Source organism: Doryrhamphus excisus, linkage group LG7 (genome assembly GCF_037039965.1).
Source record: "Doryrhamphus excisus strain RoL-2023G ecotype Guam linkage group LG7, RoL_Dexc_Guam_v1.1, whole genome shotgun sequence".
Classification (NCBI taxonomy): domain Eukaryota; kingdom Metazoa; phylum Chordata; class Actinopteri; order Syngnathiformes; family Syngnathidae; genus Doryrhamphus; species Doryrhamphus excisus.
Genome location: NC_136363.1, coordinates 9426127 through 9447011, shown reverse-complemented (window position 1 = coordinate 9447011; position 20885 = coordinate 9426127). Strand labels below are relative to the sequence as shown.

Below are 20885 nucleotides of genomic sequence, written 5' to 3'. Positions count from 1 at the left end.
ATGACACTCGTGCACATCTGTCTTCACGCTTAAAAACAAATCCAAAATTAATACTTTTTTACACTTTAGTCACACAGCTGTTGCAGGTAGTGTCATCATGAAGCTTTTGTCCATCCCGGCACCATCTGCAGTTAATTCATTCCAGGCGTCCATGACAGCATTTCAGGTAGCATCTATTTGATAAATGGTGCTTGCATTGCTGTTGACAGTAAATGAGTTTTGCTGGGAGTAATAAAACAACAAGAGCCATCACACTGAGCTGCGGTCAACCGGCTGTAACTTCTCAGTGTGGTAACGGACTTCCCGCTGCTTTCAGTCTTACGCCATATGCAGCATGTTAAAACCACTCGGAAGCAGAAGCTGTGTCTTTGATGCTATTACATCACAATAATTAAAGATCTCAGTCAAATGCATGGCTTCTGTATTTCAGCTACGATGATGAGCATTTCGCCAGCGAGAAGTGCTGCTGTGCTGGTGTACACGCTCGTAAACACATGCTCAATGTGCTCAGCCCACAAATTAGTCAGATGAGAGGGCTTGCAGCGAGCACGTAGGCTCGCCCCGCCGGCTCTTGAGGGCGAAAATGAAAATACTAAATGTGACTAACAAGGGGAAAGACGAACAAAGCTTGTTTATTATTATGTGCATGCTCAAAGTAATAGGCTTTGCTCGTGCACCCCGTTTCCCCTTGTTTGTCTCACCAGCCTTGCTTTCTTCAATTCAAAGCCAATTACTCAGCCAGCGACGACTCGGGGATGCCGTTTCTGACAATGCATTGTCGCTATGGAAACACCACCCTGTCTCTCTGTCTCCTGATGTAAATGTGTTTGCCTGAGTCATCACGACTGTCATTGCTATTCTGTTTGACCTTCCCAAAGCTCCCCCCATACCCCCAATTTCTATGTGTTACTTATTTGATAGGGTGAGATGAATGTGAACAGTCAGCTAAAGGCTGCTGCCATTTTACCCTGGTGAGAGTTGAGTATGTGCTTGTGTGTGTTGCAAATACACCGTGCAGCCCTGCAGAGACAAGTGGCTCAACCTTATTATAATGTCAGAGAACTATACATACATATTGTCTCATCAGATACATACATCTGGATGTATTTATTTATGTGAGCTCACTATGGTGGCCCACTGTAACTTTAGCACAGTCACCATGAAATTTGGTACACATCTTGAGTGGCGTGAGGAGCACGTCTTGAAACATTTGTGCAAGATAAGTTGCCTTATAAAGCATTACCTGACAAAAACGCTACTTTTTCTTTCAGGATGGGAAGCACCTCCATCGCTCTCATGTCCTCATTTCTCCTAAAACCTGGAGAGAAAAAGAAGAAAGGAAAGACAAAATGAAGGCGACGTCTTTTAAACAGACAATCCGGTGCCTCTTTCCGTCTGCTTCATTCACAGTTAAGTCAATTTGAGACCGGCATACATAACATACTATGAGATCAGTGACAGAATACATAAATAATGTGCAGGCATTGTAAATGTCTTCTTCTGGTCTTCAAAGAAACCCATACAAGGAACGATGCGTATCACATGTTGCTTTATTTAGAAGCAATGTGCTGCAAATGCCCTCCGACGGCAACAACTTACACAAGCAGCCCCTCTGATCATCATCTCATGACTGTGACAGAGAGTCAACAGCAGATAACGGCCCAGATAAGTTCCTTTACTGATGACAGAAGTCGATCCATTAACTGACGTCATGAAGTCATTAACGTCCCTGAAAGCCAACTACTTTCTCCATTGCTGAGTAAAGCTAAATTGGCAGCAGTTAAGAGGCACACATATTAAGGGGGGTGGGGGGGGGGTGAAGTAACGCATAATAAGGGTAAAGGGCATCGATGGATGTAACCAACGTCAGCGTCTTTTCCGCGCCGAGTGACTCATCTTCTGAAGAAAGAGCATCTTTGATGTGTGGTCTGACTGGCAGCCTGCCACCAAGCACGGGTATTATCGAAAGGTCAGTGAGACGTTCACTACTGACAAGATGACAAGCGGTAAAACACGGTGTGCGAGCGTAAACAGAGCGTTTACAGGCCTCGCTTTTTTCAGCGCACACACACACACACACACACACACACACATCCCCCTCTATTGCTAAAGGACAAACACTAAGTTGACTACAGCACTATTCAAGATCTTCTATCTCCTGTATTTAGGGCACTTGATGAATTATTGTTTCAACCAGGGGTGCTCCGATCCATCGGTCACAGTATCGGCCAATATCAGTGGAAAAAGAACGGTATGGGATGCAGAAGACTTCCGAAACATTTACAGACACCCATACATGCCACTTATGTGTGTTTAAGGTGCTGTGGGATGTGAGAAAGTGGCACAGCAGCTAAATATAGAGTGGCCTGGTCACAGTCACACATACGCATGCACAAAAGCACGCAGAGGCTAATTGGGAATGAAGTGGTGGTAAATTAAGTTTGTACCTGTAAGACAAATCACTGTGGAGCCTTTTGGGGCATCCAACCACATGTGATTAGCTGCCCAGCAAGCCATCTTCATCAATTCATCCAGAAACACTTCAAATTAGGTTCCGATGAAGGGCCCATTCCATTCCAGCTGCCGGCAGAGCCGCAAGCAGCAGCGCCTAATCCTGGCATTCCTTGGTGTTGATATTCCAATCCGGGAGAAAAGTACACCCTTTGCTGTTACTTTGTCTACCATTCCTATGGAAAAGCCGGGGCAAACATTTCCAACGCAGACGCAGAGCTGTTAGGTGTCGGATACACCAGCCCAGGTTGAGGGAGGTAATCCTGGCCGTGTGGGAGGGGGTGCAATTATAATATGCCTGCACTGCATTTATACTTCTTGACAAGCTGCTTAGCATGAAGATTTGAGGCTGACAGGGAAAACCTATATATGGGAGCTTGGAAAACATTCCTCCCATGCACTCAAAAGTCAACAGACTATGGCGGACACATGGATTTGCGTCAATACGCTGTTATACAAACCCCCGGCAGAGCGCACTACTTAGCTGCAACCAGCAGAGGTGCTGTTGATTCAGTGTCAACTAATGGGCGTCACACAAGGAGGTGACAAACGACGGGATTTGGAGGAACTCATCGCCAACGCATAGCAAACCCTGCACATGCGAGGCGACCAGCAGCTGTGGTGAGCCCTAGATTATTGTAAAGAACTGCCTAGCAACTGAATATGACAGGAATATGAGGCTAAATTATCCATAGAGACTAATGTGATTTCTTAAGAGCAGGATATAATCATCACACCATTAGAAAATAATTCATTAAAATATGTTGTCATCATGCCCTGTGATTGGCTGGCGACCAGTCCAGGGTGTACCCCGCCTCTCGCCCGAAGAAAGCTGGGATAGGCTCCAGCACCCCCCGCGACCCTCGTGAGGAAAAAGCGGTAGAAAATGAATGAATGAATGAATGTTGTCATCATTACGATTGAAAGGATTGATATTTTATTCATTCTTTCCAGTATAGTAAGGGGTAAGTAATCTAATTTACAGTAAATAACACACCTGACTAGATTTATTGTGACATTGTTGCAGAGATTTGAAGGCAGATCCATTAGTTATTCCACAAATGTTCCTTGGGACATATGTGTGTGCGTGTGTGTCCATCCTATCCTTGAATTGATTTATCTCCTGAGTGAATGCACAAAGTGGGTGGTGGCGAAATGGAGCTGCGGATAATATGCGACTACACCCCTCATGGAGAAGGGCAAAAGGATGTAGGAGTGAAATTCTAGAGACATCTTTTCCAAAAGTCAGTGACCATTCCAGGCCAGGAGTGTCATGGAGTCGTGTGTCGAGAAACATCAGCTGCCGACACGCACTTCAAAGGCTTGTGGAGGTCAAGTGGGCATTAGACAGGCTTGATACAACAAAGCAGATTAGTCAACAACACCACAACACAAAGACTGTGTGACAAATACCTCCTAAGTGTTTTTTGCCTTGATGGGAGAAAGACAGAAGGCGACGGCTGCCTGGGCCGGGACAGATGGGCCGGGTCAGTAGAGGGAGGGTCACAGTTCCCATCATACCACAAAACAAACACTCCTGTCTAGTCTGGCATCGTTATCAAATTGGAGTGCAGCGTCTACAGGCCAGCTGTTGCAGGGCAAGGGAAACCAGAACCATGCACATGTGTGTCGCCACATACTGTAGCTGCGAACTTACCGCATTGAACACGTGCCAGAAATTCCTGGGCCAAGTGATGCGTGGGGAATAGCAGGAATTCTTTGAGGTGGGGTTGAGTGGCCAGGAATAGGGCGTCCATGACCTGGAACCCTAACCTACATCCTGATTGACTCAATGGGAAATGCATAATCCAATGTTGACTGTGACGTTTCTACTCCTATTGTACAGCAAGGGGTCTGTAAATCCGGTTTAAAACATGTTTAGGAAAGGCCAATGGTCATGTTGTAAACACTGCAGGGTAGTAGTCTATCATTGACCGCTGCCTTTAAGGTCATTGAGTCTTTAGAACACTGGACAGATAGAGTATACTACCCAATGTCTTTTTCCAAGTCATTTATAGAGTTCACAGATTGTCCATGTATGCTACAGAAATATGGTTTGCATTAAAACTCCAGATTCCAATGACTGCATCCATTCCATTCCCCTCTCAGAGACGACTGGATTGGGCCGTTCACAGGAAGAGCTTCTCTGATTGGTTGTTGGGATGTGAAACACAATGGGACAATACTGGCAATTCAAAGAACATAAATAATATGCACCCACTATTTTTACTAATGGACAAAAGCGATTGGACGCTTGGCTATAACATGGAAATTGCTTCCACTCTCTGGGAAGACTTTCAGCAATACTTTGGAGTGAGTCGGTGGGACTTTCCAGAACTAAATGAATCCTGCAGAACCAGGAGGTGTTTGATAAGGCTGAGATCAGGGCTGTGTGCAGGCTCTCCTACACTTAACTCATCCAAGCATGCCCCATATGGACCTTACGTTGATGTCACCATCATGCTGGAACTGAGGCATAAAATTTATATTGAAGCACTAGATTTAAGACTAAAATGGGACAAAAGGACCTAGTTCTCCTCCAAACTGATTCATTTATCACTTCAGAGCTGTTCTGCTATGGGTATGATGAGACACTTAAAGTCCCTGGACATCTTTATAATAATTTCCCTCAGATCAGAGAAAGTGTCGACAAATCATGCTGCAAGAATGCATTTACGTCTGGAAACGGCAAGCACAAAGTTTGACCAATTAGCATGCACTCGACAGTACCGAATCTCACTTCCAATCCACTCTTTGGCCCCAAATCTGAATATTTGGCCTTTGATGCAGAAAGGACAAGAGACGCCTCTCTTTCAGTTCTCCCATTCGTCCAGACCTCTAATAGCAGGGTAGGATTACTGAGCAAGAAGCAGGCCAAGGTTGCTCCAGTGACCAGGAGAAGAAAGAAAATGGGGACAGTGAGAAAGGATGGCTAAAGTGCGTATCTTATTGAGGGAGGTAAACATTTAGCAGACTATAATAAGACATCACTTTTAACACTGTCATTCTACAATACATATGCTCTCACTGCATCTTTAAATGTGGCGGGTTTCTCCCTTTTAACGACTGCTCGAGAGTCAATGCAGCGTCCCTCTGCTGTAAGACGCACACATACGCCACCTGGAGGTGGAGTTGGCATTACCACTGAAATGAGACTTACAGTACATGCACTCTAATCCTATTCTATGGATTCCATTTTAGAGCAGCTCTACTGTTCCTAATCAAGAGAGAGTGATTCTCATCACATCTTGTAAGATTTGAATGTCCAACTAAAACGCTATTACATAAACTTTCTGCCCCCCCACTCCTGGCCCAGTCAGACCAGTGGCCGAGGAAGCCAACAGATGGGGCCATTTTAATCCCCGACAAATCTCTAGTAATGACTAGAAAGCACAAAGTCTTAAGAAAAATACTATGTAGTTAGCGGTGCTGTGTCTCAATTGACTTTTTCTTTTCAATGGGAGTCGTTTCCAGCATTGTCCCCTCAGGCCTTGGTGCAACCTGCCAAGTCACTGTCCTCCTTTATATGTAGGTTTTAGGGGGAGCGGATTTCGTCAAAATGTACCATCACTTAACAGTGACTACGTGATCCTCCTTGAAGGACTACAAAGCCTGACCCTACCCAGAGCATAATAACCTAATGTTGATGATTACTGTACAGCTGTTCCTTGCTACATTCTACGCTGTTAGAACATTGCCCCCTCACTCTATTGCGATATTTCAAAAATGAATAAATGATACATTTTTCGTGGTTGAATAAGGCCTATTATTAGTCAAAACATATGCACATACAGCATAAGTAAATTGCATACATTCTTGGCACATTTTCAATCATACAAATGGCAAAATGAACAGAAATACAAATAAGAAATTTGAAATATGTAGTGTAATATCTTAATATCTTAAGAGGTGGGGCCTTGGAAGTGTCTGTGACGTCAGCTAGCTACTGTGCAGTTGCTGAGCGTTAGCATGATTGGCAGTGTGCAGTATGTCAGCGACTGGCGTGAGTTGTGGCTGACAGCAGCTCCTGTGTGAATTTTTACTGCGCCATTGCAGTAGCATTCTACTACATTGGCCACTAGGTGTCCAGGATATTAGATAGATGAGGCCAGGCAACGACATTTTGTTGGCAATTTCACTGCTCTGTTTTTGTACAATGACAATAAAGGAAGTCTATCTATCCATCCATCTATGCGATAATAGCCACCGAGTATCCTGACAATGCTGATGTGTGAGTCAACTGTATTAGGTAATACGAGTGTGAAGGTGACTATAGGGGTGTTATTTCATGTCTAGAGGGCTCTAATAATGCTAACAACCATATTCAGAAAGTCTGTTTCGCAGAAATTCACTTTTTGCAATCGGGTCTGGAACCAATTAACTGGAATAAACGAGAGATGACCTGTATTCCCAAAAGATATTAAAGTAACCCTTGTAAGCAAACCCTATTGTTTATACCCAATGGCAAACACACAGACAGGAAAATGAGCGAAGGTGACACACATCCATCTCAAATCAACCCAGAGAGGCTGCCGTCTCTACGGAGACAGGCGCAGGACAACCAATCAGTAGAAGGATGCGACAATAAGTGGAGCGAGAGAGAGTCAAGGTGAGTGTGATGGTGAGAAATTGCTGTGACCTCATCCAGTAGACTAATAAAATACACACTCTTACAGCACACACCCAGACAAATTGATGGATGGCAGTGGGAACCATCATAAAACCATTTTTTTTACCTGCAATCTGACTTGATACATCTCCTCTGGGCTCTTTCGGGAGGGCTCCATCTGTAGGAAAGACACAAGAAAAGATAAATGAGCAACCGGCAGCTAAATATACTTGAACACAGACGGCACCAAATCTTGTGTCAAATTCAACTACAACCCGTTTAGGCAGCAAACAACATGATGGGGGCCCTCTGCTGGTTGCTGCTAAGTAGCCACATCAATTTACTACCACGACGAAGCAGCAAAACAAGCTAGCCTTGTTGATAAACATTGGACCCATCAAGCTGCACAACTGATTTATTACACCCATCCCTGCCTCTTAGATCATGTACTTTTCCTACATTATAACTCATGACAGAGTGCTACAATCACCCCATTCATGCAGTTTATTAAAAGCGCGCTGTTGCTGCTGCGACCGAAGCAAAGACACGCCGAAAAGTCACGCGCCATCTAAATGTAAACATGGTGAATGGTCAACGGGTCAACTGGTTGACTCAGTGACACGCACACACGCTCTCCGGCCGAGGTGACTCAGCCTGACTGCTTCCTGTTTGGCTTTGGAGAGTAGGATCTGGTTTCTTACATACGTAAACATCAAGTCAACATGAGACATACACCACTTATGATCATCATGTGATAAGTACATACAGGGATGCAAATCGGAGACTCTTAAGAGTTTCAGTTCTCATTGGCAACTTTGACTTTTACTAATGAGGTGTATCGTTGCAATTGTCTAAGTAAATAATAGGGTGTCACAAGATCTTGGTGGGAGGAGGCGGGACCGCAAGCATACAGAGTGCAGAAGAGTGCACCATAGCACAAATGATAGTAGATTGTAAAATATTAAAATGCTTTGCTACACACACTAAAAGTTAGCCACAATGATAGATTACATTGTATGGTCATTTAATACAATGATTATGATTTTTGGCTCATTACAAGCCATACATATATATTTTGCTGTAGTATATAACAGTTATATGATGCACAAAAGCGCGGTAAGCATTTGACAGTGACAATATGCTTAGCATACATCATGGAAAACCAACAAACCCACTAAAAACCCATGTATTTATTCAGCCAAAAGACCAATATAACGATCTCTTATGTAATAACAATGCATGACCTCTGATCCCCGTGGCAAGTTTCCAGCGGTTTCCCGTTCCAAACAGCATAATTTATCTCTACAACACATGTATATCTGCAGGGATTTTCTTCCTGCTTGAGTAATCCGACAAGCAGCTCAGCATTCGGCTCCTGCTGGTTTACCTTAAAGCTAAACAGCACATGGTGTCCGCTGTATGGGAAGCAGTCAAGATGGGCAAATGGTTCTCAGGTTAACTTCAGAGAATTAATGGGACGGCACGCAGGAGAACAGACCAAACATACTTGAAATATTTGTAATGCCACAGCGTGCAAAACATAATACAGCTTCCCAAATTGAATGACTGTATAAACAATGACTTGTAAGCTAGACAGAAGCTAGATCAAACATATAGAGTGCGCACAAAGACTCAAGTATTGAAACTTTCCCTGCAGCAGTTAAAGTGGAACTCAGCCGCACGCACACACACACACGCACGTTACATGCATTAACACCGAGCCAACTGCTTGGAAAAAATGTAACAGATCACACACACACACACGCATAGACACACTATAAGAACTACTGAGGAAATGACAGGGCAGAAATAAAAATCCAACCAGGCTGGATCCCATAAAACGACCGGACGTTTCGTCTGTGATATGTACTTTATAGATACAGTCAACTCACATAGACCTGTGCAAAAAAATAAAAACAGCTCCCCTGTTGCCCCAGTGCTCGCTAGTTTCTGCTTCTCGGCCCACATGAACTCGAGACCACCCTTGCTATGGGGCCCCTTCTCGGCAGACACACTCATCGCTTGACTCATTGGCAGACAAGAGCGGCCTCCCTCATTTAAGAATACCTATTGTCTTGGTCACACTGATTCAAATGAGGCAAGTAGAGGCAGCCTTGCAGAGCTGGGTATGACATGGTGGTATATTGTATGTATATATTGTATGCATAGCACACACTAGGGCCATGGAATTGGGATGCAAAGGTGTCAAGTGAAGTTTTAACATGCATCATGGTGTGAAAAAACTAGTTCATATTTAACTTTTGTAACGTCACTAAAAACACACAAGACACATTGGGTGACGTACATTTTTTTCAAATTTCAGAGAGAACAATCTCTCTCCAGTTAGCCCTACTTTCCTCTTTGTGGTGCAGGTGAATGAACACCGCGGTTATAATTACAGCATTTCCGAAGGTCGCTGTCAGCCACATAAACAGATGAATCATTCTACTACTAGCTATCTAGCAAGCTAGTCCTTCCTCATCGCAAGCATGCTTCCAACATTAAATATGTTGCTGTGCGTGTTTACAAGCAAATAAACGCTCAACTAAATTAGAAGTGTTGAACTTTCATTTTATTGACTCCGAGCCCATTCGGGTGTCGAATGCAACAGTCGGAATGAGACATGGCAACAACAATGGACGACGACGAGGGTGTCCTGTGTTTACTTCGCAGCATGGTTGGAGCAGTAAGAAAACTGAGCACTGCAGCGAAGATGAGACTATGGAGTATAACACTGTAGCATTCAGAGCTAAAGCACAGCAACACAGTGAGCTAATTTTCCTGTTTGCTGTTGTGGTTCACGTCACCCATATGGCATAGACTCGACTGCCTAGGTATGAAAAGTAGCACCTTGTTTTCTTTCTATTGTAGTGCTGCAGTGCTGATTATTCCACCCTTTAGGTGCCCTACCACTGTAGATGATACCCAAATGGAGGGGTGCCAAAAAGTAATGCAGAATGGATAATTTAGCTTGTATCCTTTGGTACCAGAATTTCTATTTGGGTACATCAGACTTCATACGTCCAGCCCAAAGCTGAAGATAAATCAAGTGTAGAGGTAGTCAGTGCGAGAGATAAAAAGTGAAAGTCAGAAAAAAAGGAAGGGCAACAGTGAGATAGCAGTTTTGAATGCTCTAGAGAGCACAAGAAAAAGGAGTACAATGGTCTTTCAGGACCTGTCCTAGTTTGGTTAACTGCCTCACTGTCTTTTTCTACCCTGGAAACCGGAACAAAGACCCGTCCAGTTAGATCCAAGGAAAATTAAACACCTAAGACTGCCACTTTCTACTTCCACTGAAGAGCCTTTTAGGTCCTCCAGATGCACTGACAGATGATCATCTCCAGTCGCCCTCTCCCGAACAGCGGCCACCATCGCCCACAAACTGTCTCCTGTCCTCTCCGTCCCCGACTCCTGTCCTCTCCGTCCCCGACTCCTGTCCTCTCCGTCCCCGACTCCTGTCCTCTCCGTCCCCGACTCCTGTCCACTCCGTCCCCGACTCATGTCCACTCCGTCCCCGACTCATGTCCACTCCGTCCCCGACTCATGTCCACTCCGTCCCCGACTCATGTCCACTCCGTCCCCGACTCCTGTCCACTCCGTCCCCGACTCCTGTCCACTCCGTCCCCGACTCCTGCCCACTCCGTCCCCGACTCCTGCCCACTCCGTCCCCGACTCCTGTCCACTCCGTCCCCGACTCCTGTCCACTCCGTCCCCGACTCCTGTCCTGTTTGCTCTTTAGCGCATTGACACCGTTCCCTCTCTCATTCCCAGAAGGCAACAGCTTTTGGCAGCAAATCATTTTACCCCGAGGTTGCTACAATTAGATATCACGCCGAAGACATTACTGAACGAGAGCACGGCATATGAGGAGGGGGTGGGGGGGACAAAAGTGGGACAGCTCCTAATAAACCCACAGAGAGACAAGAGGTTTGTACAATAGTGGAGTGATATCTAGTTTCTTGTGTATGAGACTTGTATATAAATATGTCCAGTTGACCTAATCCTAAACCCACTGGCACAGAATGACACAAGCACTGTTTGCTAAACATCTTTATCAGCTGACCTTTAGACTTATCTGGTCCGCGCCTAACCTCTGATGTGTTTCTGAGTGCACAGACGTTTTACTGACCTGGTTTGTACTATTGACTGGTTAGTAAAACAGTCAGTTAGTACGCTGATAATGGCACTCAGGTATGTTTTAGAATGTCATGGTTGTGAACTTCAGGGTCGTCACATTTTTAAATGTCAGCACTAAAGTGGGTTTTGAGTCGGAAAAAACCTTTTTAGTCTCTTAAGTATACACGTAATTGTACTAGGAAGCTAGAAGCTACTAGAAGCTACCGTTTCTTGTAGTATGACTACAACGTCCAACGTGGACATGTAGTATTATGGATGTGGTATAATCGGGCCACAGTCTACTACGATAGACCTACAAAGTCATTGGACAAGAAATAATCCTACAAATAGCTTGTCTGGAAATCGTTGGCTTCTTGTAATGTAGACAGTTTTTTCTATGTTCTTTATTTTCTCAACTGTTACAAAAGCCAAGATGTAGCCAAAAAGCCAAACAATGGAAGAGGCAAACCCTGATCAGGCTGTGAAGGCGGGCTGGTGCTGCTAAGTGGGACTGTGTCTGCCAAATATTTTGGGGCCCTTAACAATGGAAACACAATAAAATGTGTAAGGTACAGCTAGTTGTACCGGAAAGAAGTCTTTACATGTTGCAGTGAAATACTTGTGGCAACAAAGCACATATTCCCAAATATGGAAGTTTTTATTGAGAAACACATCCAGAAAAGCAGTCACGGATTTCTACTTCCCCAAAAGCTACAACAAACCTTGTGCGCTTTGTTCCTTCAAACCAGAAAAACACAAGCAAAGCAAAACAAAACACAACACAGTCTGGATTGGGTTAGCGTGTAATCCAGTGAACTCTCACCTTAACAGGCCCAACACTCCTCCACTGTCTTGATCACACATCTTTCAACACCCAACAAAGACAGAATTGTTAGCAGGCATGTGAATGTGGAGAACGTGAGCTCTGTAATTTAATCCCTTGTTCTACTTTCGGGGTGTATTGTTGTGGTGCTGCTAAAGATTCACGCTGACGTCATGTGAACGACTGTAACTCCACTGCCCGTTCTTCTCCGCTCGTCGTGTTCCTATTGAATAATTACAGTGTTCAGCGCTGCCAAAGCATGTGGGACAAGATTTTCCAACAGTTTTTTTTTCTTGTTGCAGTGGAACCCAATCTGTGAGGTCACAACATATTTCCCCTATTTGCTTGCCGGTTACCACGGCACTAAGTCTTTGCATCACCATCATACATGCGCATACAATGACAATGTCACCATTTACAGACAGACATAATTCAACACTGCTTATCATCTTCACAGGACCCAATACAATTTCCTGCCAGATTGGCTCCAACCACTAAAATGTTGAGTGCTTCTTCACACAGGAAACTATTACTGGGCTGCTGTAGAGATTAGAAAGGCATCTCTTGGTTTACCTTATGACGTACGCTCTATGGACAGAAGCTTTTGGGCTTGTCACAGTTAACAGGAACAGGGAAAGCTCCTTTGTAACCCAAACTCTGATTAATTGGAAGGCATGTCCTAAGACTAGGATGTCCTAAGGGGCCATCCATAATTTTCAACATTTTCACGAGCGTACAAACCGTACGAGGGGGGGAGGGGGTTAAGACATCAACGTACGCTTTTTTGAAAACCAGAAAATGTCGATGTCTGTATGTTCGAACCGCGGGACGCAGTCAAATTTTAGCGCGAATAGACTGGTCCCCTGTCTTCGCATGCTCGCGCGAGAGCGTACCAGTCCACGCGATACTCCACGTAGCTCTGCGTGCTTCGCATTCCAACACAACAATCAGACAATGGCCGACCCCGGTGATTTCGATTACCTATTTTCGTTCATCAAAAAGAGAATTGCTGCCATTCATCGCTCACCGAGCAATGCATATGAACAATACATCAATGTTTACTACTTTGTGCGTTCGGAAAGAAAGTGGAAGGACGCTGTCGCGGCTGGGAAAGGTTCCAAATCGAAGGAATCGAGCAGGGCGGATTTGTTCCGAAGTGCCGTTGCGAAAATGGAGAAGATCAAAACTAAACCGACCATCCTGAATCTATTCGCCAGCTCTGTGTTTATTTTCTATATTTGGGCATGGACCTGGCTGTGGTGGTGAATTTGACTTTGTGGACAGTGCAGTAACAATCAATGTGATTTTCACTTTCTGTGATACACTGACTAGACTATAGGTGTGATTGTTAAGCCTTTTCAAAACAGTTGTGGCATCTTTATTGCATACTTCGCATAGAGTTGAGTTCAAGGGTTGTGTCCATCATTTCAAAGAAGATTTTATCTCCGCAGGCTTTTGGAAACCAGGGGCAACTCTTCTGCTCCTTGAGTAATCATGTGTGTATACAAGAAGTATTCCCTTGATTCCCAAGATCCTAATCCTGATGCAACTGTTGGGACTTTTCTACATGTATCATTTGATAGAAAGAACAATACAAAAAGACCAAATTTGTAATACATTTGTATTTTCTTGAACGAAAAATACAGTAAACCTCGGATATATCGGATTCAATTGTTCCCACTGGTTTTGTCCGATATAAGCGAAATCCGTTATAAGCGTATACCGGAAAATGTCCGCCACATTCATTACACGGATGCGCAATGCCATGGGGGAACTTTCTTTGATCCATGTTCACAGCCAAAGCTACATATAAAAGATGTTAAAATCTTCAGCTTTGGCTGTGAACATGGATCAAAGATGGATCAAAGGCCATCCGATATACTATGCGAGGGAAATTGGAACGAGACTGGAGATTTTGTCCGAAATAGGCGAAATCCGTTATAAAAAATCCGATATATGCAATGAATTTTTATTGGAAATGCATTACAGAAAAATTGGTTCTTTTTTATCTGTCCGTTGTGAGTGAATTTCTGATATATCCGAGTCCGATATATCTGAGGTTTACTGTACAAAAAAAGAGGCATTTGATATAATTTTTTATCTTGTTCATGTTCAATACAATGTTGATGGGCAGTGACTGATTGACCAGAATCCCAAAATACAGAGAACACTATTGGATTGGATATGTTCGAATTTCCTGGCTGTATTGGGTCAGTTGGTCATGGACCTATCAACATTTTTCATTTGGGATTGTACTCTTTTTAGGGGGGGGGGGGGGGGGGTTGCTCAAAAGAGTACGGTTTGTACGTTCGTGAAAATGTTGAAAAGTATGGATGGCCCCTAAAAGCCATTTCAACATTAAACTCACAGAATATTCCCAAAGCTGAGCAAACAAATATAGACACTGAAATACGTCACTGCAGAGTAAACTTGACCCCTTGGTGACCATCCATTGTGTCATATCAGGCCTAGCAGAGATACTTTTTAACCAGAACTTGCACAAGGAAGCTTGACTAATTGCGTAATTCCATGTCTGTTTTTTTCCTGACAAGGTTGAGCCTGAAGGGAAACCTCAATCAGTCTCCATCTTGGGGATCAATATCCATTAGTGTTGCGAGTGCGGGCGTGCATGCATGAGTTGTGTGTTTGTGCGTCTGGCTGAGCAAACCTCTTCCTGGGTGAATCGGCCTGAGTCATAAATGTAAGCTCAAGATCAAATTACCATGTCTTGCAGGGGCGCACACACACACACACGCAGCCATGCTCATTCAAACATACGAGCTAGAAAATGTTCATTCACAAAGTCCGACCTTTAACTGTAAACGCATTAGCAATGTGTAATATGTGCTTGGAATCAATGCACAATGTCGTCTTCACAGAGAGAGACGTTTGTGGTGTGGAATAAGTTGATGATTGACAACATGCCACAACAAACCTCCTCGTCTCTGTGCTGCAAAGCCAAGGTATTAATTCCAGTCTGGAAGACAGAGGAAGTGGGGGGGCGGGCAAGACGAGGTGAGGAGGCAGTGTTTTCTAATTGTCACTGTGCATCAGCATGGAATGGCCACGACACGATGCAACAAGAACGAGAGAGGAAAGGAAACACATGAAAAGTTTGCACTGACAAACGAAAACAAGAGTATGAACATGGCGATGTAGAGGAGGTGGGGGCGGGGGTGGGGAAAGCCTGCGGCGAGACACTCAAAGTGTGCATGTCCGAACAAGATTCCAAGTATGGAGGAAGGAGTTGCAGTAGGAGAGCTTGTATGTGACAGTCTATGCTCTTCCATGTAGCTTTGTGCTAAGTGTAGAAAGCCATAGGCATCCATATAGGCTGGCCAAGCAACCACACAGACTGTAAACTACGGCAATGTTACTGTGAATGACACAGGATTGGAAGTACCACACTGTAAATCTTGCAATGCTCCCTACACTCGGCGTTCCCAGGGTAAACATAAACTACATAAACTTTATATTACATGATATTTACATCTATACACAAACATAAATGATTAGTAGTAAAGCTACTTGTTTCTGTTTTTGTTTTTGTTTGTGGAAAGCAGTGCAACTTAAAGCGCGATGCTTAGGTCATGCATGCATGCATGCATTTCAAAATGTACGTGCACTGTTCTTTGATTCAGTTAAATAAAAGTCTGTTTGTCCAGTCCTATAATTTGTCAGTGTAGTTTTCTTAAAAGTAGCCACCCACGTGTGACAATGTCTAATTATAAGACAAATTAGCAAGGGATCTGTTTGACAAGGCAATAGAATGGCAGCAGCTGTGCGGCATCAAACCAGTGTGTGGTTTGCTGTGACTTTCAGGATGTGAGCTCTCTTAAAGAGGAAGCCATCAGATAATAGGGACGCTGGTGTGGTTTCTAATCACACGAGAGACATGAAACTACAGGAAGCTGCTTTTAAGGTCAGCTTTCTAGTGCTTGTTAGTGCCATGATAGTGATTTTACAATCGCTTTGAGGATGATGACACAAGCAGATATGACATCAGGTGCAAGTGGATGCCTGCAGAGTGCACGGATCCAGAGGGTGACTTGGCACATACTGTATGTGCCAAAGGGAGCCCACAGGCACAAATTCACAATAGCATCCTATAGAGTGTGTAGGGAGGATAGGTGGGGCAGGGGAAAACCTTGCTACCAAAAAACTGCATGTGTAAAATAATAAGACATGCTGGAATTGGCAGTTTATGACCCTTTGTTGTTGTCTTTTCTATCACTGTAGTCCTGTCAAACTTACCGGTGGTGTCAATACTCATTAATACAGCCAGTGAATATAAAAAATAAAAATTGTGATATCATCAGGACCCAGCCCTGGTTATTTTTTGTAGCACACTTAGCTTAGCTTAAAACCGTGCACACCCAGGCTGGCGAGATGTGCCACGCCATGTATTGTTTACATACTTCACACGATCGCACACAAAACACCACATACTGTGTTTGGTTCGCGTCGCGTTGAATTGACCTAATTAAACATTTTATCCACGGTTGTCCTCGATGTGATCTTTTTGAGATACACGCACACACGGATTGACAAACACACAGGCTTTTGTCAACTCAGCGGCGATGCTAGCGGTGCTACTTTAGCATTTGTTAGCAAGCAAGGCAGCTTATTACGGGAAGCTAATGTTGCAGGCTCAGTATATTATCGCTCTGTCTGGTCGCTGCTTGTACAGTTGACAGGGTTTAAAGCTCAAAATATGTAAATCTAAACCTAATATTTAGTGCAGGTGCTCTTTTTCCTTTAAATTGTGGTGTTGGAAGATGTCTACACGCGGTTGGTGTACGCCTTCCAACTTCAGCTGGGGTTAAAACTTATATTGCATGACGTCTATTTTACATTTGCAAACGGTGTGCATGTGGTTGGAGTTACGGCAAAAACGTTAACGAGTGTATTATAATGTATATTTATTGACAAATGGTTGCACATCTGGGAAAAGATTGGAAACACTAGCATTCAAGCTAACGTCGCCTAGCCACACAGCGTGCTAACACACTGCTGTGTATTATCCATTAAAAGCAATGTTTTATAATGTAAGCAATTTAAACAATAGTAATGAGGTGAAATCATAATGAAAAACACTGTAGCCTCTATGCCCCAGTCGTTCAGAGTCCACCACCCCCCAAACGCAACAACACAGTGGTACAAAGTATCCATCATGATTTAGCCGACCATCTCCGTCATTGTAGGGCTTACCTGTCTTAAAAAACGCCGCTATGTCGCCGGCGTCCTTCGTCGTCTCCTCTGCTCCTTCCCCGGAGCTCATGGCTGCACACTACCCAAACAGCTCCCGATGATTAGATCCCCTCAAAATCGACAAAAAGATGTCTCTAAATCCCTCCTGCTGCCAACCAAGGCGTCATCGAAGACACGCGGAAGGTGTAGTTGTATTTTAAACGCTAATCTTGCCATCGGAGAGCCTCCATCTTAGCATAGAATCATACATGAACCGGTACGGGTGGCACCGGGTTCTCCTACGGAGTGAAGAGCGGAGAGTCGCGGAGGATGGAAAGAGGGAACGGGAGGGGCCGGCCGGTGGTGGCTCATCCAGGATCGACGGTTACCGTGACATTCAAATGTCAACTGGACAATACATTATATACGAATTGGTCATATTGACAGTAAAATGAAACGCCATTTATGGGAAAAGTATATGTTTTGAAAAACACAACGAGGGAGGATAAAGGTCAAATGTTTTGACTCACATTTGTCTATGTTGGTATTCTTTCTCGCTGCATTTTTAATGTCATGTGGGCTTTTGCTGCCATCTGCTGGTTGCATATGGAACTACTAACGATTGCAAGTCTCCCAATAGAGACTGATTACGTGTGCTCGAAAAACAACAGTATCGGGACACACTTCTAACTAGGAAATTAATATTTTTCAAGTCACAGTAATAATTTGGAAATGTTTTTATTGTGGACAATATATTTCGTAATTGCCCTGTTTACGAATATCATGTTGTTGCACTTCATTACATTGACACTAGAGGGAAGCCGATTCACTTTACAAACACAGACTTCTCGTTTTTTTTTTAAAAAAAAATCAAATTGTGTGTGTGTATGTGTGTATGTGTGTATGTGTGTATATACACTACACAAATGTTCTTTTTGCAATTATTTGTCTTCATATACTAAAAGCAACATCACAAGTCAAACATTTGACAGATTAATTTAAATATAAAAAATAAAAAACTACTTTCTAAAATAGTTTGTAGTTTGTTTACAATAGTGACTTTCATGCTACAAAAACTATTTTAGAAAATAATTATTTATTTTAAAAATTATTAGATATTTACATTTTATGTGATTGATTTTATATATATATATATTTTAGATTATTCTCTCAAATGTTTGTGTTCATGTAATAATAATAATCCCACATTGAGAATAGGGGTGGGAAAAATCTGACCCGATCACAATCTGACTGACATTTTGTGCACGGCCTGTTGTATTTACTTTCCACTGAGCTTTGTCTGTTATTTGAAATCTTCTATTCTTCTGGGCCGTTTGTCCCCCCCATTGGACTCAATTTGCCGAGACCCAGGTGCACCGTTTTTAGCCCAGTGACGAACTGGGAGGTTATTTATATCCCAAGCCGAGGCAATTTGGACTTTCTTGTCGCCCATTACTGAAGCACATATTCCTCACAGCGCTCCGGGCAGGCACACTCTGTCTAGTGTTCTAAATTGATTCCGTTGCCAGTGTTGCACGACAAGATATAGCGGCGAGAGACCAGGCAGGAAAGGCCTCCATGGGATAAGTGTTTTCACATGACAGTAAAGACACTTTTCCCCCCCAATATCCACAATTTTGATATCTCGGCAATACTTTCAATGGTGTAGTTTTACTTTATTGTGGCTCATGAAAAATAATGAGATTTTGCTTTTATATGCCTGAAAGCATTAGGACACTTGTCCATTATACCCGCAGGAAGCAAAAAAGAAAGAGAAATGCTCTTCTGGGAAGACTTTCAACAAGATTTTGATATTTTTTGTAAGGTCAGAGATCACTGATATGGGACCTGATAGGACCTGCACACCAAACCCACCCAAGCATGGCTTTATGGGCCTGCAATGATCCAAAATGTCTTGTTGCCATAAATGAGTAAGATTCAGAGGCAACTCATGTGTATATCCCAACTCCAAGGCCTCAAAACAGCATTCATGCAAAATTCCAGGCAATAAAGTTGCTTGTGAATCATATCAAAATGGAATATTGTAAAATATCCGCATATGCATTTTACTTGCTTCTGAGCCAGTGGAAGTGCACAGTTCATTCATTCATTTTCTACTGCTGGAGCCTAGCCCAGCTGTCTTCGGGCAAGAGTCAGGGTACACAGGGCACATACAGACAAACAACCATTCACACTCACATTCATACCTATGGACAATTTGGAGTCGCCAATTAAGCTAGCATGTTTTTGGAATGTGGGAGGAAACCGGAGTACCCGGAGAAAACCCATGCATGCACGGGGAGAACATGCAAACTCCACCGAGGGTGGAATTGAACCCTAGTCTCCTAGCTGTGAGGTCTGCGCGCTAACCGCTCGACCGCTGTGCCGCCTAAGTGCACAGTTAATTATTGGAATTGCCTCAACACGACAGTCAAACATTTTAAAGAGTGAGACATTAAACCTTTTTACTTTATTGAAGTCTATTTTTCTGTGAGCTTGTTTGTACCTCCTTCTGAAGACGAGTAGTCCCCTTGGGGTGATTCTTCACATCAAGAAAAGTAGCTCATACTGACTTTCTGGGTCACACACACACACACACACAGACACACACACACACACACACACACACACACACACACACACACACACACACACACACACACACACACACACACACACACACACACACACACACAGAGAAGGAATTAATCAAATTAGCATCTTTCTTTCGCCACACATTTTAATCGGGAATTAGATTTTTTATTTTTAATTTGGTTGCATAAAGTGTACCCATGCAGGACAACAGCCACAATGTGTTATTTTTGTTCCTGGAAAATAGCCATGGTAAATAAACCCACCTGTGAATGTGTCACTGCCAGGCACAGGCACAGTCTGTTCTACAGACGCACAATGCTGCTGCTCATGGCTTTAACAAACATACAACAACATATTTTGTCTATTGTCCACAACTGTTGCTTTTGAACGCAACAGCTGCAAACACACACACACACACACACACACACACACACACACACACACAACACAACCTTTGCAAGTGAAGACAGTAAATGAAAGCTGAGGTGAAGAGTAGGAGAGGAATGCGCTGTTTACTTCTTCTTGATCCTTGATCAGGATGATGGATGGATATTATAGACATTGAAAGACAACTTCTATGTAGTATTCTGGCCACTAGGTATCAGTAATGTTACAGTGTTGAGACGTTACCTCCCAGTACATTACCTTAACGCTGCATGAAGTCAGCCATGGCATGTCCAACATAGTGCAAAAAAGGTCTTCCGTGTGGAAGTGGTATGTTTTTGTTTTTTCTTTGTCCTTCTTCCCCACTCCGTTTGAAACACTTTCTTAAGTTTAGAATAAACTAATTGGAAGCTAAGTAGCGGCTGCATGGTGAAAAGTGGTTAGCGCGCGGTTTTCTCCGGGTACTCCGGTTTCCTCCCACATTCCAAAAACATGCTAGGTTAATTGGCCACTCCAAATTGTCCATAAGTATGAATGTGAGTTTGAATGGTTGTTTGTCTATATGTGCCCTGTGATTGGCTGGCGACCAGTCCAGGATGTACCCCGCCTCTCGGGACAGCTGGGATAGGCTCCAGCCCCCTCGTGACCCTCGTGAGG

At 43.6% G+C, this 20885-nt stretch overlaps 1 protein-coding gene across 11 annotated transcripts in view; it reads right to left on the bottom strand.

Moving 5' to 3' along the window:
* LOC131101446 (triple functional domain protein) overlaps positions 1-17759 on the bottom strand; it is a 44309-nt gene extending 26550 nt beyond the window's left edge. For 6 of the 11 annotated variants that reach the window (XM_058046616.2, XM_058046617.2, XM_058046618.2 and 3 more), the window contains exons 1-3: positions 17271-17758; positions 7248-7298; positions 1244-1318 (exon numbers count right to left, since the gene is read on the bottom strand). In XM_058046616.2, the coding sequence (XP_057902599.2) occupies positions 1244-1318; positions 7248-7298; positions 17271-17340 (196 nt within the window). In that variant the 5' untranslated portion in view covers positions 17341-17758. Of the gene's footprint in view, positions 1-1243; positions 1319-2447; positions 2789-7247; positions 7299-17270 lie in introns of those variants that run through there. The other 5 variants (XM_078792040.1, XM_078792044.1, XM_078792041.1 and 2 more) reach the window with 2 other exon arrangements.
* Between the last annotated feature and the right edge of the window lie 3126 nt (positions 17760-20885).